The 24,751-nt window shown below is 49.9% G+C and overlaps 1 protein-coding gene and 1 long non-coding RNA gene across 12 annotated transcripts in view; one reads left to right on the top strand and one right to left on the bottom strand.

The window, feature by feature from the left end:
- Positions 1-489: 489 nt before the first annotated feature.
- Positions 490-24,751, bottom strand: part of GNAS (GNAS complex locus) — a 67,349-nt gene continuing 43,087 nt past the window's right edge. For 2 of the 9 annotated variants that reach the window (XM_072801592.1, XM_072801585.1), the window contains exons 2-13: positions 15,638-15,710; positions 12,378-12,422; positions 8,056-8,110; positions 7,850-7,969; positions 5,801-5,898; positions 2,573-2,627; positions 2,368-2,441; positions 2,195-2,253; positions 1,966-2,086; positions 1,660-1,790; positions 1,265-1,332; positions 490-1,028 (exon numbers count right to left, since the gene is read on the bottom strand). In XM_072801592.1, the coding sequence (XP_072657693.1) occupies positions 882-1,028; positions 1,265-1,332; positions 1,660-1,790; positions 1,966-2,086; positions 2,195-2,253; positions 2,368-2,441; positions 2,573-2,627; positions 5,801-5,898; positions 7,850-7,969; positions 8,056-8,110; positions 12,378-12,422; positions 15,638-15,710 (1,046 nt within the window). In that variant the 3' untranslated portion in view covers positions 490-881. Of the gene's footprint in view, positions 1,029-1,264; positions 1,333-1,659; positions 1,791-1,965; positions 2,087-2,194; positions 2,254-2,367; positions 2,442-2,572; positions 2,628-5,800; positions 5,899-7,849; positions 7,970-8,055; positions 8,115-12,377; positions 12,423-15,637; positions 15,711-18,375; positions 18,517-19,607; positions 20,470-22,313; positions 22,341-24,751 lie in introns of those variants that run through there. The other 7 variants (XM_072801594.1, XM_072801589.1, XM_072801588.1 and 4 more) reach the window with 7 other exon arrangements.
- Positions 14,366-24,417, top strand: LOC140618718 (uncharacterized). 3 transcript variants are annotated; one of them, XR_012018795.1, is made up of 2 exons: positions 14,366-14,441; positions 23,619-24,417. It is a non-coding gene; the product is annotated as an uncharacterized lncRNA (long non-coding RNA). The 3 variants fall into 3 exon arrangements; XR_012018796.1 differs by lacking the exon at positions 14,366-14,441 and adding an exon at positions 22,945-23,389; XR_012018794.1 differs by lacking the exon at positions 14,366-14,441 and adding an exon at positions 22,945-23,509.

Genomic DNA, 24,751 nt, shown 5'->3' with positions numbered 1-24,751 from the left:
ATACTTATTAGAAGTGTACAATGTGAGGATTCGATAAAGGTCTACATTGTGCACAATTTGAGTAACCCCACTTCCCCTCTTTTGAAACTGCATTCCTGAATTTCCCCCGTATACGTGAGCCCATACCCTCAAGTTGGACAGAGCCCCAAACTGAAAACCTATTTCGGGGAGACTCTAGACACACTGTGATGCTATATATCAGGGAAGCTGGTGGAATGGGTAGGGTGGCAACCATCAATGCAGAATTCTTAGACATGGGCCAATGGTTTTCTATGGGGCATGGGCAAAGGACAGGGGTGGACCTTTATGAGTTATCTGCAAATTGTTTTCAGATACCCAAATCAGGTCAACAAAAAAACAGTGTCAAGATTTTACCCCATTTTATAAACCTTGGGGACTTTTCCACGTGGGGCTTCCCATCTCCTATAGCCATCAAAACCGTTAACAGGTATTTGCTCAAAACTGCAAATAATTCACAGGACTCACATCTTTTGCTCACATTTAATTTTTATTTTGATTTTTTTAATGCTGCACAAGACAATATTTATTTCATTTATTTCATTTATTTCTTTTATTTCATTTATTTCTTTTATTTCATTATCTCTGTTTGCTGCTGTTATTTTAATTACTGAAAGAGAGAGGGAACTTTTGTGGCCTTTTTCCTTTTCTTTTTCTCTGTAGGCCGCCTTAAGCCTTCTAAATTTGGAATATTTAAGCAAGCGGAAGGGAAGAAAAGGGGGTTTCGCAAAATCACTTGGGGAGAAAAGGAAAGGTTGCGTTGTTAATCATGCCCTATGGTGGGTGATCAACTGCGTGTACAATTACGTTTCACTCTTAATTAATTGTGCTTAAGGCTTTAATTAAATTTGGGTGTTCCCTTCTTAGAGCAGCTCATACTGACGAAGGTGCATGCGCTGAATGATGTCACGGCAGTCGTTGAACACACGGCGAATGTTCTCGGTGTCCACAGCGCAAGTGAAGTGGGGGTAGCAGTAGTGGCGCCCATCTCCACTAGCAGTGCTGATTCTCTGTGGCACAAACACAAGAAAATGGAGTCAGTGCCACCTCTCTACGATCATCAACTGGGGACCTGCTGAGGACTAGCTGACCAGCTACTGATGTTATGTTAAAGCTAAAATTCTCAGTGGCTATCAGTGACATAAAATGGAAGAATTCAACAGTTTAATCCCCAAATGTTCAAGTAAATTTGCACTTCTGAGAAAAAGAACCAGTAAAGAGAGATCTAAAGATGGACTCTACTCACCAGAAATTCGTCGCGGATGAAGTACTTGGCCCGGGTCACGCGTGGGTCCTCTCCGGGCTCGGGAGTAGCTGTGAAGAAGAGAAGTATTTTGGTAAGGTAATTAAAAGGTTAGGAGCAGAGCTTGAATGCTGGCATCCTTGTAGCCCCTTATCTCCTGGGATTTTTCCATATGCAAATTAGCAGAAATAAATTTTTCTTGCTTCCCTACAGACCCCCTTATAGTTTGGTGGTGCAAGTGAAGGGAGATTTCCATTCTTAGAGGTGGTTCATTTAGGTGATTCTTCAACTCTACGTATGAAAAACCTCCAGAAATGGAAACTTTTAGCACTTTCATGAATGTATAGGACCAATGAACTTAGACATGTCCCAGTGCAATGGCAGAAGGCCACACGTACCATCCTCAGGAGTAGTGTAGCGAGCAAATTCTGGAAAGTAGTCCTCAATCTTCGATTTTCCAGCAAGGACTTTCTCAGCGAGCAGGTCTTGCTTGTTGAGGAACAGAATCACAGAGATGGTGCGCAGCCATCTAACAAAGAGGGAGGCAGGTTTAATGTCCAGGAAAAGAAATCATTCTTTCTGGGAGGGGTTTGACATTCTTACGTGAGTCTTTTTATAATAGTGCAAATACAGGGCCTTGAGATCACAGTAACAGGACCCCTGGGTGGGAGGGTGGGAGAAGCCAGGGAAGATGCTCCACAAACCTGTTGTTCCAGATGCTCTTGAAGAGGTTCAGAGCCTCCTGCAGGCGGTTGGTCTGGTTGTCCTCCCGAATGACCATGTTGTAGCTGCTGCTGGCCACCACGAAGATGATGGCAGTCACATCTTCAGCACAAGAAAGCAAAAGCAATGCACGTTAGAGGTGAAAATGACCCTTAACGATCGAAAGAGCAAAACGTGCTTATAGAGCTGAGAAGTCCATGGCTTCCATACCATTGAAGCATTGGATCCATTTGCGGCGTTCATCGCGCTGGCCACCCACGTCAAACATGCTGCGGAAGACAAGAGGGCACCGGGTCGCTGCAAAGGGCTAACACCACTCCACCACTCTGCTGGTGGGAACGTAAGGGAACCATTCTGTTTCAAAATGGGAGTCATTCACTTACTGGAAGTTGACTTTGTCCACCTGGAACTTGGTCTCAAAGATTCCAGAAGTCAGGACGCGGCAGCGAAGCAGATCCTAAAACAAAACCCAGGTCAACAGATCTCCCCAAAACCAACTGCAATATTAGTAACTGCGAATTGGAAAGCAAAATCTTGACTAGCTTGGAATGAGGGCTCCGAGTCCCACGACCAAGAACTTCTGCATACCTGATCACTGGGCACGTAGTCAGCCTGCTTGATGACATCAATCTTGTCCAGGAAGCTGGGAGGCAAGGAGAGACACACCGTGGTTTTCAAGGAGCTCATAAGCTCATGGTGATTGGCCCCCAATTCCTGCCTCGCTACAAAGCTGAGCTCAATGGAAATGATGGTGTCATCGTTACGTGGCGTTAAGTCAATGGGAGTTTTGCCTGCGTTGGGTATGTTTATGACTCAAAGCTTATGCCTCAGAAAGGTTAGCTCAAGCAGCATTTAAGATAAATGCATTTGGCTGATGAGATCTAGGAACCAGGAAGTAGGATGGACTCTTGGGGCCCCTGGCCTACAGGTACAGCACAGGACAAAAGGTGGGGTTCTGGTTCTGTGCAACCAGCAGAGGCCCCCAAACCAGGCCTATCTGATCTTGTGCCATTTGAAAATGATTGACTAAAGATTTAAAATTTCTCGGGTTGTTTGGCTTGGACTAAAATGACAAGTAATCTGAAAACTGTATACTTATGCTCCACACATTTTTTTTTTTTTAAAGTAAAATGGCACACTTAAAAGCAGCAAGGATTTTCCCCTCAAGGGACTCATGAAAATGAGATTGTTTGAATTACTCAGAATGGGTATCCCTTCCTCCTACTTTTTAAGAATCTCACTTATTAAAAGAGAACAAAAGAGGTTGACACAAGAGGCCCTTTCTGGCCTAACCACACCGAACAGGAAACGAACACAAAGTTCCCTTCCGTTCTATTTGGTCCATGAAATAGAACACTCCAGAGAGGAGACTTTTAGTTATTAAAAAAAGAATCCCATAGCCCTCCAAGGTTATGGATCCTTCTCTGGCTCGGATCCTGCACAAAAGAGGGGCTTGGGGCTTGAGAGTGGATCTTCCACTGGAGGGGAAGTTATGTGGAAGAGGGGGCCCCGGCCATAAACTTCCCAGAGCAAAGAGGACCCTGCTGGTGTTGCTGGACTAGACACACCATTAGGAAAAATAACTTTGGAAAGATCGGGGGGTCATTTAACTAATATGCAAAGTTCATGTTAAAACTAGGGGGGAGTTTTGGGGGCGTGCCGAGGGGAGGAGGGAGGGGGTATGGAACTGTTTGAAAACAAAAAAAATCACAAAGGGAGAAGAAGTCTACTGAACGACATTCTGCAAGTTTTTTCTCCCCTTCTTTTTTACCAGTTTAGAGTTAGTCTGGCTTAGAGGATACACTAACTTGCCCAATCAGTCCCACATTACAGCACCGGTCCAGAAATAGCTCCCCAGCCGCCCTGGCCTCCAGCATGTTGCCATGGCAACAGAACCACAGTTCTATAAATAGATCATCAGCACCAAATCTTGTGAGAGAGACATCTGGAGCCCCGCCAGCCAAACCCCAGCTCAACAAATAAAAATAGGCAGCTTAAGAAATGGGCAAGAGACCAGGATGGCAACTTTAACGTAAAGGCAGTTAAACCAGACACACGCTGGTCAGCGTGAATGCGGGGCTGTTCCAATCATCCCGCCAGGGAAGACATTTTAAAAGTTTGAAGCTGGGTTTTTTTTTCCCCTCCAAGTTTCCTTAAAACTTTCCATAAACTGTGCAAACGTTGCCATTTTCAGATAAAGTTGCAGGAGCAACTGAATGGTGCTTTAAGAGAAAACTTTTAAATGGTGGGAAATAAAAATTAAAAAAAATAATAATAATTTAAAAAATCCCAGAAACCTGGCTAAAATTCCAGTCAATGAACTTGTTACACCCTCCCCTGCCCCCTTCCAGGGCACTCAAAGCCTCGAGGGTTAAACCCTCCTAATCTTGTACCTGTGCTTCTGACTTGGATCCAAAATACAAAACGCAAACAATTCCAGGATTTCCATTTGTTTTGAGTTACTATAATTAGCACTTCCAGCTTTTAGTTCAAACTTTTGAGAAAATCAGGGACTTTGTTAAAGAAGTGGTAGGGGGTTGGGGTCACAGGGACCGGCCAAGATGGACTGTTTTTCTGTTCCTTGAGAAAACACACAGATTGGCGTGTCTAGTCCACTGCGACACAGCTCTGTCTGTGACAACTGGAAACAATCCACTGGGCACTTCCTATGGGAAGGCGGGGCCAGGGAGGGAGGAATTGATAGGTTTCACAGACCCTACGAGAAGCTTCTGTGATTTGTAGATAACAGGATTCTAGGGGACTTGCTGTTTGTTTGCTGTTACCTGTTCCTCCCTCCTATTTATTCAACCGGTGGTAGAGTCACAATAAATCCCTCAGGTTTGGGGCTCCTAAGTAATGCACTTGTTGCTGTTGCTGAGCCAACTGGGAACCTTGCTCCTGACTCCTTATTTTCTATAGCAAAGTCGTTTCTGAGTTTCAGCTACCTACATCACCATTTGTCACCTCCCTCCCCCCACCAAGTCATAAGACACCCCAACTTCAGAATATTTTCACCGAGACCACGTAGCGTGTTTGCGCTACCTTCAAAAACCCTTTATGGCTCTGACCGTCATGTATTTACTGTGTCAGGTACGGGATCGGGGAGGCTGTAGGCTATTTAAAAGGCAACGCTCCAGGTAGGTATGGTGCTGTCCATTGGAAGAGAGCTCAGGAGGGGACAGGGCAAGGACCCCACAGGGGGAAGCATCCTTGAATTAAAGCCCTGTGTGAATGAACGAATGAATGAATGAATGAATAATACGGGTAGGCAATGGAATTCAACACAAAACCTCAGTCCACATGAACAGCATCCAGTAACGCTGGACACGTCCTGCAGTCCCTTACCTGACTGCAGAAATAGCAAGGCCATCATCAGCCACCAAGGAGGGGGAGGGGCATGGTTCTGTCATCATCATTTGTTAGGTTTTTAAATTATAGCAATAAAATATAGTATTTTTACATTATTCAAAGCCCGAGAGCTGCCCAGTCTTCCTTCCAAAAGCTTGGAGGTCAATCCAATTAATTACTTCAAGCTAATTAATTACGAACATCACTTTACTGCAAGTAATTATCATTTTGCTCTCACAGGCATTAATTGTTTATATAAAATAATGTCACTGCACTGAAAAGTGCAATTAAGGGCTTTCTGAAACAAATGAATCAGACTAGAACTTTCTACGTGCAGGTGGAGCTGACTGGCTGGCGTCTATGAACAGAAGCCCTCTGCCAGTAACTTCACAAGCGGGAATTGAGAGTTTGAGCACTTTCTCCACGTGTGCGTATCCCGCGTGTGGCTGTGGAAGAGGGGTTACTCACTACTGGGCGCAGTCAATCAGCTGGTACTCGTTGGAGCGCTCATAGCAGGCACGCACTCCTTCATCCTCCCACAGAGCCTTGGCATGCTCATAGAACTCCTGAGAGCAAACACAAGAAAGGCCAGGGATGAGCATGTGCCCGGGCAGGAGCACGACCCCTCCCAACCCTCCAACTCAGGCACCACCAGGTGCCCTGTGACCAGCATGGGGTGGGATTCCCGGTGGTGAGCCAAATTAATGACTCTCTGCTCACAAGAACTTCCATTCAATTTGTTAAACGTAATTAAAAGCCAAAGTAATTAATTCCTGCTGTCCTCTTATTGTGAATTAACTGGTCCTGGGTAGTGTTCCTCCTATGTTATTTTTTGGGGGGGCGGGAGGGGGAACACAGGGCAGAGTAAACTACTGAATCATTTTGTTTCCTCACACAATTGCCTTTATGGGAAAGATATACATTAATCTGAATTAGGAGAATATGCCAAGGAATGATTCAGTGTTGTGAAAACAAGATATTTCATTTGTAAGATGTGCTGGGATGAAATTTCCCTTCCAGGAAAATTTGAATTTTACCCCAAAAATATGATGGTTAGGAATTGCTGGCAAAGCTGGCCTTCTCGGTGCCCATCCCTCGGGGAGGGTGGTGATAGGGAGAATAAAAGGAGCAAATGACCTCTGGGTTGTTCTGAACTGCAGTGGGGGTTACGATGCCCATTTCATTTGAACATAGAAACGTTTTTAATTATTTGGGGGCGATATTCCCTTAACAAGGAAAAGAGGTTTTTTCTTCGATGTGAATTCAGCAAGAGAAGGATTAAAAGTAGGAAGGGACACAGTCTAGCTATCAGCACAACTAATAAAAGGTTACTGTTCTGGTGCATTTTCAATAGGCTGCCATCTCTTCTTCTATTAGAAATAGGCATTATATATATTGTGCTGACTGCTTGAATTTTTTTTTCCAAGCAAATGCTGTTTAAAAAAAAGCACCTAGCCCTACTTATTAATACTGCTTCCCTGCTAGTAGTAGTAGTTTGCAGCCAAGCCCATTTAAAATACACAAACACAAATTCCCAGGAAAGCCTGACAAAAGGCAACAATAACTCATTGTTTTAACTGTAGACAAGTCCTTTCCTTCTGGGCCTTATAAACTTGCGCATCTTTCCATCTTGTTTCCCCGTTTTCCTCTCATAAACTACTCCTCCCCTACAAACAGGGGTGGGGGGGGGTCAAAATGTATATGCTTGGGCCTGGGCAGTTTTGTGTTACCTAAAAATAGTCCTTTATGGAACAGAGGATTTTTGTAAACAGCGTCCTGCACACCAACCAGGGCGCACAGAAGAAAATCTCCAAGTTATAATTTAGGTGAAAGTCCTTTTTTTCCCTTTTTTTGCAAAAAAGGGAAAAAAATGAGAAAGGGTTTCATTTGCCCCAATGCCAAGGACTGATTTTTGGGAAAAACAAGACAAAAAAACCTTAATAAAGGTCAACTAGCAAATTGTTTAAAATGAGAAAACTCAGGGCTGGCACTTCGTTTCTGCATTCTTTGGTATCTTGGGATACTTTCCTCTAACTGGACAATTAGCATTTGTGTGCCATGTTTAACATACAGCTTTGCTTGTCACAAGTCGCGTACAAGGGCATGATTAAGGCTGCGACACAACTCCTGACACTTTCCCGCATGAAAATTTACGATCTAATCAGGTTGAAGATTAAAGTGTGTTTACTTGTGGGGATGGGCGAGGCAAGATTTACAAGGGGTGATGGAATTCTGCTCACCCATTTTGAGCAAAAGCTCTAATGATCTGATTATTAGGGTTTTGTTTTGTTTGTTTGAACATTAAGGATCCTAAGGGAATTCACTTTTTCCTAAGAATCAGGATTGCTGAAACGAGTTTTGCCCGAAGTGTGTGGCTTTGGCACAGGTGTGCCTGGGGGTTGTGTGTCACCCATGTTCCTGTGCCACATACAGGTGACTCGCCAACAGAGCTCACCACCTGTGCCGCCCAGCGTGCCGGGGAGGGGGTTAAAGGGACAATCCAGGAGCTGAGCTTACAGGAGGGAAGTCAAAGTCAGGCACGTTCATCACGCTCAGAATGTAGTCCACTCTGAACTGGTTCTCAGGGTTGGCCAGCTCCACGGGGGGCACCAGGTTGCTCATGGCGGCCACGATGGTCTGAAAACAATTTAGCAAAGAGGTCAGGGGGACAGCACTGTCTGAAAGGGAGGCGAAGAGAAAAGAGAAAGGACCCAGACACGTACTTCGATCGCCTCTTTCAGGTTGTTTTTGATGTCCTGAACTTTGGTTGCCTTCTCACTACAGTGGGATTGAAAAGAGAAAGAGATCATATTGCATCACATTGATGAGCAGGGCCTCTTTAGTCAAGATATTCCAACTAAAAGCATAGTATTCTGTTCTTGTAAGAGCCGTGGCTTCCAATCTGTCCAGATTGGAGGTTCCTGAATAAAGGATGGTTTCAAATTATCACTCCCAAAGGTGTGTCCTGAGGACATGCCCGATTGGGGCAGATTAGCAAACTGGCATCAAGATAATGATCAAGTCTACTGTACCAGAAGTCAGGCCTGGCTCATTGACCGTTTCAGATGGGTTCCATTTTGTGAAGCTCCCACTGCACAGCAACACTCCTACAAGGTTCCTATTGGCCCTTTACAACACCCCTGTGTGTGTGTGGTGTGTATATTGGGGCTGGGGGAGGCTGATAGGTCAATCACATATTGGGGAGGAGAAAAGGTTTCATGGTTCCACTTGGGGCTTACTCCATCACTGGATTAGTACAGGGAACCAGTGAATGCAGATGAGGATACTATGAATTTTAAGAATTTGGGGCCGTTTTTATTAAGTCACCATGTCAGTCACCAGCCAGCAGCAATGATGTTTTTCAGTGACATTAATATAGGTTGATCCTTTGATATGAATAGGGATAATGTAAGATTCTGTCCCCAGAAGGCTTCATGACCTGGGACTTGTGTGCTGGGGGTGGGGGGTGGCAAGGGGGGGGGTACCTGTTAGGAGAAGTTAAAGGTTTAGCAGCCTTTTTAATTACGATTTGAACTTAAGTCATATAGGACATGTGGGATGATCTTTATTCAGAGTCACTGGGGCTGTAAGTAAAGGCCACACCCTTTGGCTCGTGGGGGCGGGGCAGGGAGGGACCCTGATGGAATGTGTCAAACAAAGTGCGGCAGGTGTCTTTCAGCGCTGTCATTTGAGACAGGACCCAAGCAGATTCAAGTCTGTGTCTTCAGGGAATAAAAAGGACCTCTGCCTTGGGGTATAAATCTTATCACACCTATTGCCTCAACCTTGTGGTTTTGGGTGGGGGGGGTGGAAGGGAACCCGAATGCAGGACACACCTACAGTGCATTAGAGCCGCACCGCAGGAGTTGATATTACTGTCACGTGGCAGGAGGGTGCCACCCCTCAGAGGGAACTAAGGCTGAGGAAAAGTGAGTCACAGAAGCAGAAGGAACAGAGCCTCCTCTTTTTCTTGCTGTGTAGGACTTTTAAAAAGAAGCTAAGATTCGTATCTGTGAAGCTTTCACTTGGTGGATTCACCAGGAGTCCTGGAATGGGGGGGGGGGGGGGGAGAATCAGGCCTGTGACCACCCAGGAGAAGAGGAAACACAAGGAGGGGGGGTTGGTTAACAGCTCCCGCAGGCTGCAGGGTGGTTAGTAGTAGAGCAGGGTGCAAGGGGTGCAGGGTAGAGGGGAGGTGCAGGGGGTCATGTGCTCACCTGCCAACAGCCCTGCCCCCCGCCCATCCTGGCCTTGGGCGTTCTAAGGAATAGCTAACATTTGCTGTCTCAATCCTATCAAAATAGAGATCTGCATATTGATCTGAGGGGTGAGCCCAGATTTCGGATTTCATTTCACCCCTTCTCCAGAGTCAGCCCTCTTTCTCCCTTAAACTGGCCTCTGAGAAACTGCTTTTGATATCGAAGAGGCTGGTTTAGGAGTGTTCTCATCAGTGGGGGGAGGGTATGTTGTGGGGTGGGGGTAAAATATGGTCCCAGGAACACGCCCCCCCGTCACACCCACTTAAAAGTGCTGAAGTCAGGAGAGCTTGAGGAGCAGACATGACAGCGAGAGGCGTCCTGCAAACAGTCCAGCAAACCGGGAGTGTGGGCATTCAGGCCTCGATGGGAGGCTGGGCTCTGGCCCCCTCCTCTTAATGCAACCTCCCTACGCTGTCCTGACCCTCCTTGTGGGGCTTTTCTGCTCTCCACATGCACCACTCACTGAAGCTTATTTCTGAAATTAGGAACCCTGTGCAGACCCAGTGCTACTAGGGTCAAAATCAGTTATTTAGACATGAGAAATTTCTAAAGGATGTGTGTTTGCCCCTAAAGTTCACTTATGGACCCAAATTTACCTAAAATCCCACGGGACAGATCCATTCCCATTCATTAAAAACAGGCTCCATTTGCATGGTAATGAGAGCCATTAACCTTCGCTTTCAACGTCTCAGAGTAGTTAAAATTAGAGATGTCCGGGTATTAAATACCCAAATGTACATACAGCAAGAGGAAAGTACCTCCAGAAACTAGGTTCTTTCATTCAGTTTGATATTTTGGTCTAAGTAGTAGTATGATAATTGGAAAACTTCCAGTCTTAAATACGGATATTTTGAGAACGTGTTCAGTATTCATCTACGTATGTGAATAGGTGTGGGAGTATATCAAGTATAAAACAGCTAAAATAGAAATCTAAAATCTAATTCGGGTGTGTAATACTAAAACATAAAATTCTTCCATTGAAGCAATTACTATGTAGATGGAGATATTATACTGGGGCTGGCAGGTTTATCATCATTTTTACTATCACTTAATGAATTTAACGTTGATTGTGAAAATCAGAGAAAAATCCCTCAGAGGTCTCTAAAACTACTTACAAAGCCAAATTATGTATCCATGATCAAGTCTGCATGGACTAAAATATCAGGACTGGGGCTGAAGTGCTTTTTTATTCAAAGCCTGTTGTCAGGGTTTGAATTTTAAGAGCCCGTCCCCTCCCCCTCGTCAGCTGCCTAAGGGGTAGGGGGGAGGCTAGGTCGTCCTAAGAGTCTCTTTTCCGTCCTATAATACCTTATCATTGTGCTTTTGTGGGAAAGGACAGACAAAAGAAGACAGCAGACAGACGCAGGATACAGGGATTGCTGAGACATGCAGAGAATTTTTATTTATCACGTATGTTAATTCTTATATTTACTTGCAGAACAGTCACAGATAGAAGTGCAGGCAAGGTATTAGTAGGGTGCAAGGGTCTAGTACACAGTAGGTGGTTAAGGGCTTGTCAGGTAGTTCTCAAACGCCAACTTTTGGTACAGTAAACGGTCACTTTTATGTAGATGCCTTTGAATTGCTGTTACACTAAGTTTTTGCCAATGAAGGATTTCATGTCATGTATTTTTTTTTGTGGGGTTTTTGTAAATTGTTTTTGTTTTTTTTTTTTTTGAATTTTTTTTCGGTTTTCGGTTATCTTTAGAGGTTAGGTGGTAGGGCCCCATTCCCCTCCCCCCCACAACAGAATAGTATTCTTATTAGAAGTTCCTAAGACCAGGCAATTCCAGCATGCAAAGTGTGATAGGACATAGCCAGGAAGATGAGAAACTGTAGCCATCATCTAGGGATAATATATTCTAAAAGAAACAGATGAACAAACATGTGTAAGTTACTTTGTCCCAGGATCCTTTGCCCCGCCCCACCCTGGCCTCAGAAGCTATTTCTTTGAGATACCCTAGGCTAGGTCAATTGGCTCTGCGTGTTCTCATGAGAAATAGCTGCTTCATCACTGCATGCTGAATGTGCAAGCAGACCTGCAATGGTTACCTGGCATGCGTGTGCGTGTCGGCATGTGATGGGGAGTGGGGATGGAGAACTGAAGAAACACAAAAAAATTGATAATGAATGGAGAAAAAAAAAAAGCGGATGCCATCGTGAATTTCCTATCCACTAGCTAACACAAAATGCCTCCAATTAAAAAAGTACTTGAAAATCTTGAAAAGATCGGAGACTTTTCGAGATCATTCTTAACAATGACCTCCTGAGAGGTGCCGAGGCACTTTTTTTCCTCCCCAAATTACAGACAGTGCAGCACCACGTATTTTAATAGGAGAGAAAGATTTTTGTCTCCCCCCCTCAAAGGTCTGAAATTTTAAAATCAGACCAAGCACTGGGTGGAGGGAAATTAGTAGATAGTTTTTAAAAACAAGTAGCCAATTTGAATGGACAGCTGGGGTAGGGGTGGGGAGTGGGGAAACAAACCATACGGAAAAACATCAATTCTCGAAATCTTAAACTGATCAGCTAAAGCTGAAATGAAATCTATAATTTGTCCCCAGCTGGATTTAATTATACTTAAAGCCCCCCCCCCCCCTATTACGTTCTGCGCTTCCCTCGCTCTGCAATGTTAAGAGACTGTTCATGTGTCATGTGCGAACGTAGACCATGATGGCTGATGGCCCTGAAATGATTTTGTTTCCTCCCCGGGTCTCGGTTTCCCAGTGTGATCTTCGTGTGTGTGTGTCTGTTAAAAAAGTTTTTCTGTTTTTGAATGTGCCTACCCATCGCTGTTGCTCCTTGCAGCTTGCGGGTCCTCTTCGCCGCCCCTTTTAAAGAGAGATTGAAAGCTCACCTAATCTGCAAGGCACCGCGATTTCCCAAAAACCCCACACAGCCTCTCTACATTCCTAAACAAATGTCCGCCATCCTCCCGGGTCAATCCTGGTCGCCTTCCTGGCTAAGTTGGAATGTCTACTGAGACTGCGGCCGTGGAGGGAAGAATGCCACACCTCCGCCACCCTATTAGCCGAGCCCTCTGGAGACTCTCTGGTCGGGTATACAGAAGGGACGGATAATTATTTTCTTGTGCTTTCACTAAATGTACACGCATCAGGGAGATAAAGCAGTGATTTATCTCACAATTCTTTTGAGAATATAGCGGCTCGTAAGGCTTATTTCTCCCAGATCTCAATCTTTCCCATGTTGTATCTGAACACACAAAGGCAGACATGCCTGATTTTTGCCCATGATTTCCTGGTGCAGTATTAATTTCCTCCCTTCTTGTAGTCGGGGTAACTACCTCTAAAGTGTTTTTATTTATATAATTGTTCCCGATAAATTGTCATCAATTAAAATTGTGTCTGCACCATGAGGCAGCAAAAAAAAAAAAAAAAGAAAAAAAACTGGAAGAACAAAATCCACTACTACCACCATAAAAAAATAAAAAATAAACAAACAACCAAAAGCCCCCAAACCCTACTCAAAACCTAATCTTCATAAATGGTAGGAATTCCTCCTTGAAGGTGGGAAGGGCAGCGCAGCTAAGCGTTCTACATGGGTTTTTTTAATTGATTAGCTTATTAGCTCAACCAATGTTAATGGCACCTTCCCCCACCACCCCAACATGAGGAAGAGTTAGCTTTGAGTTAGGAAAATCCACACTTGACCTCTGTATTTCTCAAGGTCAGATTAATATTACACTTTACTCTCAAAATGTAACCGGCCCGGCAGTCTGCGGATAGTTAAGGCAAATTTAATAGCTCAGCCCAGCCCTGACAAAGCGCACATTTACGGGAGTGAGGAGGGAAAGGCCCCGCGCCACGCAGAACACCCCGAGTGGATGGATGTCACCATTATTTCATAGGGAATTCCTAGTGAAGAAGGAAACCGCTTTTGTTGCAATACCGCAGTGAGGAAAAAGAAAAGAGGAGGCTCATTTGAAGGAGACAAAAATAAAGTTTCTAGACTCACACGAAGAATTCCCCTGTATGTCACTTCCACGGGCTAAATTTAACATCCTGAGAGATTACCTATGGCTTCCTCTACCAGGCAGGCAGACTGGGAATGTTGCTTCCTCTTTTTAAAAAGAAAATAGAAAAGAGAAGTTCTGGTTTAAATGCCTCGTGTGTGTTACAGACTGCTCGTCAAGGGAGAACCCTTTCTCTAAAAATTAAAAAACTGTAGGGCAGCCTGGAGAGTGAGGAAGCCTTAAGTTATGGCAAGGATGTCCTACCTTCTGCTGGACTCAAGAAGGTAAACAGCGGCGGCTGCGTCCTTTTAAAAATGCTAGCCATGTCCAGTTTTAATCAAAATATTTATCCAGAGGGTACATGGTCAAATTATTTTTGCTTAACTAGCCTCGTGAAGAAGCACTCCCCGGCAAGTTGCGAGGGGCGGGAATAATTATACAAGATTTATCTTTAAATTACAAATTCACATAACTAAAAGTCAGTTTTGTTTATCAACTGCTGGCAATCTCTGGGAATAGGGCTTTATTGAAGGGTGTGTCAGGAATTAAGAATCTCAGAATTTGCTTTGTGACAAGTGAGAGTGAGCCACTCTATTAGTGACCTGTATGTGCATATTGATAACACATCGGGTCACTCTTAAAATTGGTAAAGTAGCCCATCCTAGCGAATCCATGCTTAAAGCATAGAAATCATCCTAAACTAAAACACCCAGTTGTATGTGTGACATCATCCTCAGCCCGGATTAGCTGACCTAAGAAAATTCTAGAATGTTCCATTAAGGGCTGCCTTTAAGTGCAGTCCTTTTACCTCTGAAAGGTAATAAAATCCATCATTGTGTCCTCAGTGCCTGGTGCGTAGAAGGCATCCGTACGTAAAGTATGTAAATGGCATTTTATTTGGGGGGGGTGGGCAGAGGGGGTACCTTTGGTGCATAACAAACTATGCAGCCTTGACTCAATGTCCCCTTTCGAAACCAAAGGGGATGCAACGGAGAGACAAGTTTTAAACTGAACCCAGGTTTAGGGAAGGGATTAGGACTGCTAACCAGCTAGTAATTCCAAACTAGTGCCTTCAGGTGTTTGCAGTCTAGTGCAGTGAATGGCTGTCACCCCAGTGAAAGCAGAGGACCAGAGATTTAGTGTCTTCTGTTTCCCCAGGGGGGAGGAGGGGGTGTCCATTTGGGGTCTGGAAAGAAAAGCAGTGCCCTGATGATATTGAAAGCTCCCCTCTGTTTGCATTCTTCATGGCAAACAGGACCCTACATTTCTCTTAGGTCCCTCACTCTTAATCTTTGTTCTCAATGCGGTATTGTCACCCTGTCCCTATACCACGATGCCTGCAAGGACTTTTCAAAGGCAAAAATGCCCCTTGACCCGGCCGGCCGGAAGTACCTAACTCCCAATCTCCATCACTTACATGTCTCCTTTTTCTTTCTTTAGGCAAGACTATTGATTTTTTTTTTTTTAAAGAAAGGGAAACAATGATTTGCCTATAATATTAATTCCAAAGGGGGCTGGTGGGGGAACAATTAACAGGGACTACTTGCCTCTTCTAACTTTGTTTTAGATGAGGACATTATTGAAACAGTGTTTTTCTCTAATAGCTTAAAACATCCTGCATTGGTGCATTGCGCTGACATCTACTGGGATGCGGGGGTGGGGGTGGGGGGGGCTTCTCTGCAGTGGCCAGGGTGCCCGCAAAGGGGGTGGCCTCGGCAGGTGTCAGCCATGTTGAGGACCCACTGCACCAAAATCTGTGGGCAGGTCTGCGGCAGACCTGTCACAGGGCCAGCCAGGTGCTGTTTTCCTGGGGTGGGGTGTGGGGTGGGGGTGTTTTCCTAAGAACCCTGGTGCTTTATTATTACTGTTATTATTTATTGCTGCACCAAAGATTAAAAGGAGGGAGGGGGGAGGGGAAATCCCCAAAGAGCTCTTCCCTGGATTTTCTAACATGTAGGCTGAAAAAATTAAGTGAAAATTGGCTACCCAGCCCCCAAAATCTACCTAAACTTCCTAAAGGTTAGTATCAAACGTGTTAATCCTGCTGTGCCCTTGCACAGAGTTGACACTTACTCTCCATTAAACCCATTAACATGCAGGATCCTCATCTGCTTCACAATGGTGCTTTTACCAGATTCTCCGGCACCTAGAAAATGAAAGTAAGTCTCAGGTTATGAAGGAGGCATTTTACACACTTTGGGCAGGGAAGAGGACTGCCGTCTTTTCCATAGGAGCAGCACGCAGAAAAACAAAATAACAAGACTTGCAATTTTCCTTGACATTTCGACGCAGAGAAAAATGAAACACATGTACAACTCTGTCTACCTGCAGTATTCACCATCACCGTTAACGAGAATTCAAAAGGGATTGCTGTTTTCAGGATTTTTCTGTCCCCCCCCCCTCTTTGGGTTGCTTTAAAATTTGTGGGGTGGGGAAGCCAAGGGGCAAAGGGAAGGAATGACGCAATTTTGTCATATGGGGGGGGGGGGGAGAGAAAATTGAAGTTAAAACTGAAACTGAATTCTTGAAATAGGAGCATTCACTTGGTGAAACGCACACATCAATGTAGGCAGCCACAGAATTCACTGTTTGTTGGAGGTTTCATGGTTAAAGCACCCAGGATTCACAAACAATGCCCAGACACCGCAGTCTCCTTCAGCTTTGCACTGACGCAGCATTTCCCTCCCGCAAATTCTCACAATGCAGCTTCTTTGCGGGCAGCTTTCTCTAGCCTTGGGCTACTCAAAAAATCAACCCCAACCCTCAAGGTTACGAGGATCCTCCCTCCCTCCCCGCCAAAGGTATTATCCTAAAGATAAATTCTCTCTGGATACAAGCACCACCATGTTGCAGGGGCGGGGGGGGGGGGGGGTAGCTGGGGTGCTGGGGGGGGGGGGGAGTGGAAGCCCATCAATTATATGTCATCTTTCTCGAAAAATACATTTTTAATATCAAACGTAGTGCTTGAGAACAACCATATTCACATACAGCAACAACTGTAGAAAGTCTTAAAAGGACACGACTTAAATCATGAGGAAAAATATTCCTGGGAGCTACTGAATTTTCAGAACCCCCAAGCCCTTCTCTGGAAGTCAGAAGGAGCACATGCCTCCATTTTAAGTCACCTTTCATTTGTAAACATATATTTTATGGGGGGGAAAAAAAAGGCACATTTCCACCCAGCTAGAAGGAGGATTGCTATTTTTTCATTTTCTTTTTTGCAAATGTACACTCTCTTCAACAGATACTCTGTGTGAAAAATTTTTTGCCCTCCTCCCACACAATCCTGTTTGGGTTTTTTAAATTTTTAATTTTTTTTACCCTTTTTCTTTTTTTTTTTTCACTTTTCATTTTATTAATTGCTTTTGTTTTACTGCCCAGAGAGCAAAGCATTCCTCCTTCTCTTGCCTTTTCATAAGGCTGTAATCAATATCTGTAAAAGTTAAAATTAGTTTCCACAGAAACATTGATTTCAAAGCAAACACTGTATCTTAATGAGACCAACTCTAATAAGTCAAAATATTATTCTCTAATAATGCAGAGAATACAGGACATTAATCAGGATCTGCAAATTCTTTTGTCAGAAGTGTTAACGTGTGTAACACCTCTCTCTCACAGACACAAACAGGTCTGTGCCTCAGTTTCCATATTTATGAAATTAGAGGATTGGGCTGAAAAATTACTGCAGGGGCTTTAGTGGCGCTGTAATTTACTCAATTTCATGTGATTAATAAGATGCATTTACAAAGAGGATCTGGGGTATCATTAAGGTTTCCTGGAGGGGGGCATTATTTGGTGAGAACTACCATTTAAAAATGCAAAATGTGTGGCACTGAGTTGGGCTGCAGACCCTTATGCCAGGGGCTATCAATAAATCATGATAAAATGTAGCCATAAAAGCTAGGACACCTGGGGAAAATTAGCCCACAGGGATGCAAGGTGTGTTTCAGAGTAACAGTCTCAAATTAAGTGGAGACTTTGTGATCTCTGAGCAAAGGTGTCAGAAATCTAAGGCACCTTTAGTATCACATTTGTTTCAAATTAGTATTCAGGTAGAAGGATGGCATTCCTAGGAAAGATTCTAGACTTTTCCAGGCTTCTACTTTGAAATCAAGTTATATACACATTAATATTCACATAGCATAATTCTACCTTTAGCAGTTTTAGGCAAGACTTCAACACAGGTTATCATTTAATTTTTGAAATGGCAAATGCATAAACACCAGACTTATTACCACTTAATTTTCAGCTTTATAGAAATCTGGACCCAGGAGAACAAAGGGGTGACCCATCCAAAAAAAAGCAAACCAAACACCACCAACAAAGAAAAATCAACCTTTTTACATTTTTATTCTTTATACTCAAGCTGTTTTGTTGAAATGTGACCATGAACTAGGCTTCAACCTAGCAAATTCACAAATTAACTCAGATAGCCAAATTACTAAGGAAGTGGAAAACTTCCATACTAATTAATGCTTGTGTAATTCTTCTGGTCATTTCAACAATTTCTTTTATGCTTCTGTTTTATTTTGTCCCATCCCCCCCTCCCTTAAGGAAAAAGGAGGAAAGGCCATCTCCTTATAGTTAACACGCCCCCCCTCCCCGCCTTTTTTTTTTTTTTTCTGGCCAAAGAAAAACCGCAATCAAGAGAAAACCCAAAACCAAACAACCAAATGTCACTTGACAAACAATTAATTAACGTCTTTTCATCTCCTTCCACCTGGAAAAGAAGTCTTCTCCTGAAAGCGCTCTCAATGCCCCCTCCCACCTTGAAAAGGACCCAAAAAAAAAAAAAAAAAAAAAACTCACGCCATTTCCAGACCAAGAAGCCATTTACAGACAAATGTCATTTTCCAGTTCTGATTTGTGAATGTCTTTTTTTTTTTTCCTTCTTTCACAAAGCACTCTCAATGTGGCCGACTAACAGGAAAATGTGTGTGTGTGTGTGTGTGTGTGTGTGCGCGCGCGTGTGTGTGTGTGTGTGTGTGTGTTAATGGTTTGGTGCTGGTGGTGGTGGTGGAGGGGCTACAATTAAATTCTCTTTGCTTTTCAAAAAGCCTGCATGTCTGGAAGAGGATAAAAAGGTCATACTGTAAAAATGACGTGTCATTTGGCTTCACTGGGCACTTAGCGTACTAACTCCATTTTTCCTTTTTTTTTTAAATTTTTTTTTTAATTTTTTTCTTTTTTGGGGTCTTAATTTTATTGGATTCTCCTGGTCTTCCTTCCACGGCCCGACCCGGCCCGGGACACGTCTGCTCCGCGCACACGGCGTGTCCTGCCCGAAACGCACCGAGTCGCGCCCAGCGGCGGCCGCGCTCCCGCCCCCCGCCCCCCCGCTCCGGCGCCACGACTCGCCCGCGCCCCCTCCCCCCCACTGCACCACCTTTACCGCTGCGATCCCTTCCGAGGGGCTGATGTCACCCGCCCCCCCCCGCTCCTCGGCCACTTCCCCCGCCGAAGCCTCCCCTTGGCGAGGTCCCCCCCGCCCCGCGTCACCCCCTCCTCTCCGGCCCCTTTCTTCTCCCTCTCCCAACAAATCACACATCCCACGGAGGCGGGTCCCCCTCCCCCTGCCCGCCACCCCATTTCCTGTCCCCGAAACCCTCTTTTTTCTTTTTTTTTTTTTGTCGCAGTCTCCCGAGCCCGGCGGGGCTCCCCCTCCCCCTCCCCAACATGCACCCAAACCCCTGGCGTCGTGTAGGCCTCGCGGAAAACAGAGAGAGGAAAAGAGAGCGAGGGGGAGGCGAGAGAGAGCGAGACGGACGGACGGACGGACAGAACGGGCGGGCCGGGGGGGGGGGGGCCCGCGCCCGCGCCGCCGCGGCCCCCTGCCCCGTTTTGAGCCCCCGCCCGGCCGAATCCGCGCCCCGGGGTCCCCCTTCCGGCCTCGCCCCCCCGGGGACGGCCCGCGAGCGGGCGGCGGGCTCGGGAGCGCGCGCCCGGGGCGGGGGGCGGGCTCGGCGCGCGCGGCCTGCGGGGCGCCCCGAGGGGCCCCCGGGCCGGGCCGGGCCGGGGCCGGCGCCCCCCGCCCCGCCCTTACCCAGCAGCAGCAGGCGGTGCGTGGCCCGGTAGACCTGCTTGTCCTTCTGCAGCTGCTTCTCGATCTTTTTGTTGGCCTCGCGCTGCGCCTTCTCCTCGTTGCGCTGGTCCTCGGTCTTACTGTTTCCGAGGCAGCCCATGGCGGCGGCGGCGGGGCGCGGGGCGCGGCCGGGCTGCGGCGGCGGCGGCGGGGCCGGGCGCGGGCGGCCTCACGCGGGCCGGGAGGGCCGGGAGGGCCGGGAGGGCCGGGGCAGCGCCGGGCGGGCGGGCCGGGCGCGGGCTCGGCTCCTCGGGGAGGAGCGCGCGGGGCGGACTGCGGGCCGCGGGGCGCGCGGGGAAGGGAGGTTGGCGGTCGGACCGAGGGGAGCGCGAAGCTCCCCGCCCCTCGAGCCGAGGCCGAGGGGGGCTGATGGCCGCCGCCGGGCCGAGGCGGACCAGAGCAGGAGCTGCGGGAGCTGCTGCCGCCGCTGCCGCCGCCGCCGCTCTTATTGCCTCGGCCCGGGCCCGTCGCCGCCCCGACCCAAAGCTTTGCAGCGGGCGGGGGGAGGCGGGGGGAGGAGGAGGAGGCGGCGGCGGCGAGGGGGGTGGAAGGAGGAGGAGGAGGAGGAGGAGGAGGAGGGATGAGGAGCGGCGGCGGCGGCGGCGGCGGCCGCGGCGGCGGGGAGGGCGCGAGCTGGCGGAGGGAGGCGCCCCCCGGCTGCCCGGGAAGGGGGGTCCCTCCGCCCGCGCCCGCGCCCGGCCCGGGACGGCCCGGGGAGCCGCCCCCTCGCCCCCCGGGCTCGGGCCCCGCTCGGGCCGGGCCGCGGGGGGAGAGGGGGCGGCCCCGAGCCGGTGACGACCCCTCGCACGACGCCAACGCTCCACCCCCCGGGCCGCGTAGCCCTGCGGCCCCCGAGGCCGAGCGCCCCCACCCCCCCTCCCCGCCCCTCCCGCGGGCGCCGCCGAGGGGCCGGGGTGGGCGGAAGGGGAGGGAGCGCGAGCCCGAGCCCGGACTTCGGAAAATTTTCGAAAAGAGAGAGAGAGAGAGAGAGAGAGAGAGACACGGAGAGAGCCAGAGAGCAGGGAGAGTGTGGAAAAAGCGAGGCGAGCACGAACCAAAGGACAGAGCAACCGAAAAGGAAAATGTGTCCAAACACACACACAAATACTCAATAAAAATCCACACTACACAGCGATGGTGGTGTCTGGTGGCGGTGGCGGGGGGCGGGGGGCGGGGGGCGGACTAGATGAGCCGCTCGTCGCGCCCCCGGCGCCGGGCGCCGTGGCCCGAGCCGAAGGCGCCGCCGGCCCCCGAGCGCCCGCGGCCTCTGCGCCTGGCGCGGCCGCCCAAGTAGGAGAAGAAGGCGCAGCCCAGGAACACTCGGAAGCAGCAGGTCGCCCCGAACACGAAGCCGCAGCCGCGGCCCTGCTCCGTGCGCTTCTGCAGCAGGAAGTTGAGCACCCACGAGGGGCTGCGCACCGAGAAGACCAGGAAGACCACGAGCGGCAGGTGGGCGCTCAGCGCGCCGGCCTTCAGCGGCCCGGGCCGCCACACGACGCCCCCCACGCGCGGCGCCGAGTAGTAGGCGTCGTCCTCGTCGCCCGAGTCCGTGTCCCACGCGGCCCAGGCCCTACTCGCGCCCCCGCCGCCGGCGCCCTCGCCGTCCCCGCCGGCGCCCTCCGCGGCGCCCTCGTCGGCGGTGGCGGCGGCGGCGGCAGCGGCGGCGGCCTCCGGGCCTCGGGCCTCCTCCGGGGCTTCGGGCGCCGCCGCCTTCTTCTTCTTCTTCTTCTGCATCTTCTCCAACTTCTTCCTCTCCTTCTCCTTCTTCTTCTCCTCTCTCCTCCTCTGCTCCTGCAGCTTCTTCTCCACCTTCCTGCGCTCCTTGTCGGTCAGGAACTTCTCGGGGGGCGCGCCCCGCGCCGTCGTCGGGGTCCCCTCGGCGTCCCCGCTCCTGCGCGGGGCGAGCGGCTCTCTCGGCCCGGCCAGCGCCGCAGCCGCCGCCGCAGCTTCGGCAGCCACCTCGGCCGCAGCCGCCGCCGTCTTCTTCTCGCTCTCCGCCGCCGCTCGGGCTTTGATCTTCATGGCCATCTTCAGCATGGTGGCTCGGCCCCTTCGGGGTGCCCGGCTCTCGCCTGGCCCGGGCGCCCTGCTTGCCCCCGGCCTCGGCCTGGCCGGACCCCGTGCGCCCCGTGTCGGGGAGGGGGCGGGGGTGGGGGGGTCGGCCGCGATCCCCGCCGCGCTGCCCGGAGCGGGGGACCCCGGAGCGGGGGACCCCGGAGCGCGCGCCGCGCCGCTGGCTCGCCCGCCCGCCCGCCTGCCCGCCCGCCCGGCCGGCCGGGGCGTCGGGCTGCTGGGCTGGCTTGCCTAAGAGTTAGCGCCAAAAAGGATGAGCAAACGGAAAAAAAGGGGTGAGAACAAACCAAAAAGCACCCAACAACAGCGAGAAACCAAAAAGCACCGAGAAATGTCAAACAACTCAAAAAAGAAAAGTGCAGAGGCGCGATGGCACGAGTTTGCTGTTACCCTCAGGCGCTCCTCGGTTTGGCTCTTGGGCACGCCAATGGAGAGGAGGAGAAAAGAGAAAAGAGAGAATTGGGGGGGTGCCCGGCGGGCTCGGGGCAGGGCGGCAGCGCCGGGGCGCCCCTGCCCTGTCCCGGCCCCGGCGGCTCTTGCCCCGCGCCGGGCGACTCGCACTTCCTCGGGAGGCCACGGTGCACCCGGACTTACATGTGAGTGAGGTGCACTCACACGCAAGCAGTGCCTGCCTGCCTGCCTGCCGGCCGCCCGCCGCCGCCCCGCGCCGGGACAGGGGTTCGCTCCAGCCGGCGCCGCAGCCCCGAGCCGGAGAGCCGGGAGCCGGGGAGCCAGCGAGCGCCGCCGGGCCAGCCACCTGACGCAGCCCGCTCCGCGGTGCCGACGCGACTGAGTGTCCCCGCCGGAGACGGCGCTCCTAAGCAGCCCGATGACGCCCCAGCCTCTTCAGAGGACGGACCCACAGCGGCGGCCCCTATAAACCGAAGGGGAAGCCGAAAAATCGGCCCGCCGAGGACGCGCCCAAACGGGCCGCCGCGCGCGCCGGGGGTGCGGGCCGGTGCGTGGGGGGCGTGGGCGTGGGCAGGGGGCGCGGGGGGCGCGGCGGCGCGGGGCGCGGGGGCGCCCAAGGCGGTGGGCGCCGGACCCCGCCTCCCGGACCTGCCTCCCAATTTTCGGTGAGTGGTGTAGCCCTGGGCGGCGTGCAAAGTGTGCGACGGCGGCGCTCGCCCCTGCCGCGCGCCTCCTTACCTCCAGCTCCGGCCGGCGCACGCGGGGACCGCCGCCCACCCCTCCCCTTCCCCGGCGGCGCGCGCCCGCCCGCCCGCCCGCCCGCCCGCGGAGCTGGGTGTCGGAGACACTAATTAATCGCGACGCCCGCGGAGGGTGCTCAGCTGTCCTGGCGGGAGGCGCCGTGCGAGCGAGCGCTGCTGCAGAGGCCGGCGGCGGGCGGTGCGCCGCGGTGCAGGGTGCAGGGCGCAGGGCGCAGGGTGCAGGCGGCGGGCTCCGGGCGGCGGGCTCCTGGCTGCACCCTCGGGGCCCGCGGCGGCTTCCCGGGCCGGACGGGACGCCTGCTTCTCCGCGGCCCGGCTGGGGAGCTCTGCAACAGAGGGGAAAAGTAGTTTACGGAACACGAATTAGTTTGAGCGTCGTTTAAAAACTTTATAAAAGTGTGTCCCGGCGCCAGGCACACGCACAGGACGCGGGGTGCGGAGCAGCGACACTGAAGTTCTGCAACACCGACGCTGCTCTCCTCCCCGCGGACCCCCCGCGTGAGTCACTTGCACCCGTGTCTGCTTGGGTGCAGCTCGTTCGTTCGTTCATTCATTCATTCATTCATTCATTCAATAAAGGTGGTGCATGCGGCTCACCTTGTGCGCAGGTGAGCACAGGTGAGCAGGCTAAGACACCGCGACTGCCTTTGGTGGGTGGGCGGGTACCACCACCTAGACTAGGTGGTTGTGAACTCTCTCCCACCCTTGACCTTCGTTGACTTAACAGACTTCCCGGAGCCTCCGGTTAAAGTGAGGAAGGAAGCCCACCTGTAAATGGAAACACACCTAACAGAGCTAGGGGCCAGGGGTGACTGATCCCATCGGACGCCTGGAGCCAACTGTCGCCAACAGTTCCTAAGTTTTCTTTGGAAACCGAAAGACACTAGTAACTGTTCAACGGCACTACTGAAATCCCCTTTCCCAAAAGTAAGAGAAGCTGTGACAGATGAAGATGTCACCTATTATTTTTCTTGGCCCCATCAGGTACACCTCCATCCCTGTTCTACAAGGCCTCTTTTTTATGGATCCGGGAGACAACAGGGCAATTCAAAGTCACTAAAAGAACACTTGGAGTTAAGCACAGGAAGCAGAAGCCGCAGGCCAGACCCTCATAACCCTCAGCGGCGAGGCCGCCGAAGGCCTCCGAAGCTCTCCGCCGGCCACCGGTTGCTGTGCTTGCCTTCCCCTCCTCACGCGCAAACTTCACCAGGTCTCTATCACACACATCTGGCCTCTCTTCCACACAAAAATATACCTTCTTTTGAAAAGAGCTCAAAAGAACTGCTGTTCCAGGTTGACTTTTTTTTTTTTCTTTACCTAAACCAGAGCGGGTAAAAATAGTGAACCCGTGGACCCAAAGGGGCCTGAAAGCCACCTCCACAGCAAGGCCTTCGGAGCAACTATTCTGTGGCTCTTCCGAGAGATCGTGACTCAGTCATTCACCGACTAGATTAGACACTAGTTGAAGACAGGGCCCACGTTTTCTATCTTCCTATATTGAATAAAAACTTCTTGGTTGAATTTGATTAACTGACTGTGGATTTTTAAAAATTGGCAAAGATTTATAAGGAGGAGGAACAGGCCAGAAATTTGTTACGCTCCATTTGTACAAAAGCATCTTCCTTCCTGCTCCTAATGTGGCAAAACACAAATATACTGTATTTAAGAGGAACAAGGTAAATAGTAACCAATGATACTTATGCCAGTAGCTACACCTTACTACAGTGAACCTAATGCCCAGTCTCCTTATTTGGAAAGCCTTGAGGTGGGTTACCCTCCTCCCCCCCTTCTAGATAAACGTCACACCTAAACTTTCAAAGGGACGAACCTGTCCCATGTCACACTCAGAAACATATTCCA

The sequence above is a fragment of the Canis lupus genome, chromosome 26 (assembly GCF_048164855.1).
Source record: "Canis lupus baileyi chromosome 26, mCanLup2.hap1, whole genome shotgun sequence".
Taxonomy (NCBI): domain Eukaryota; kingdom Metazoa; phylum Chordata; class Mammalia; order Carnivora; family Canidae; genus Canis; species Canis lupus.
Note: the sequence above shows the minus strand (reverse complement) of the source record. Positions and strands in the feature narration are given on the sequence as shown.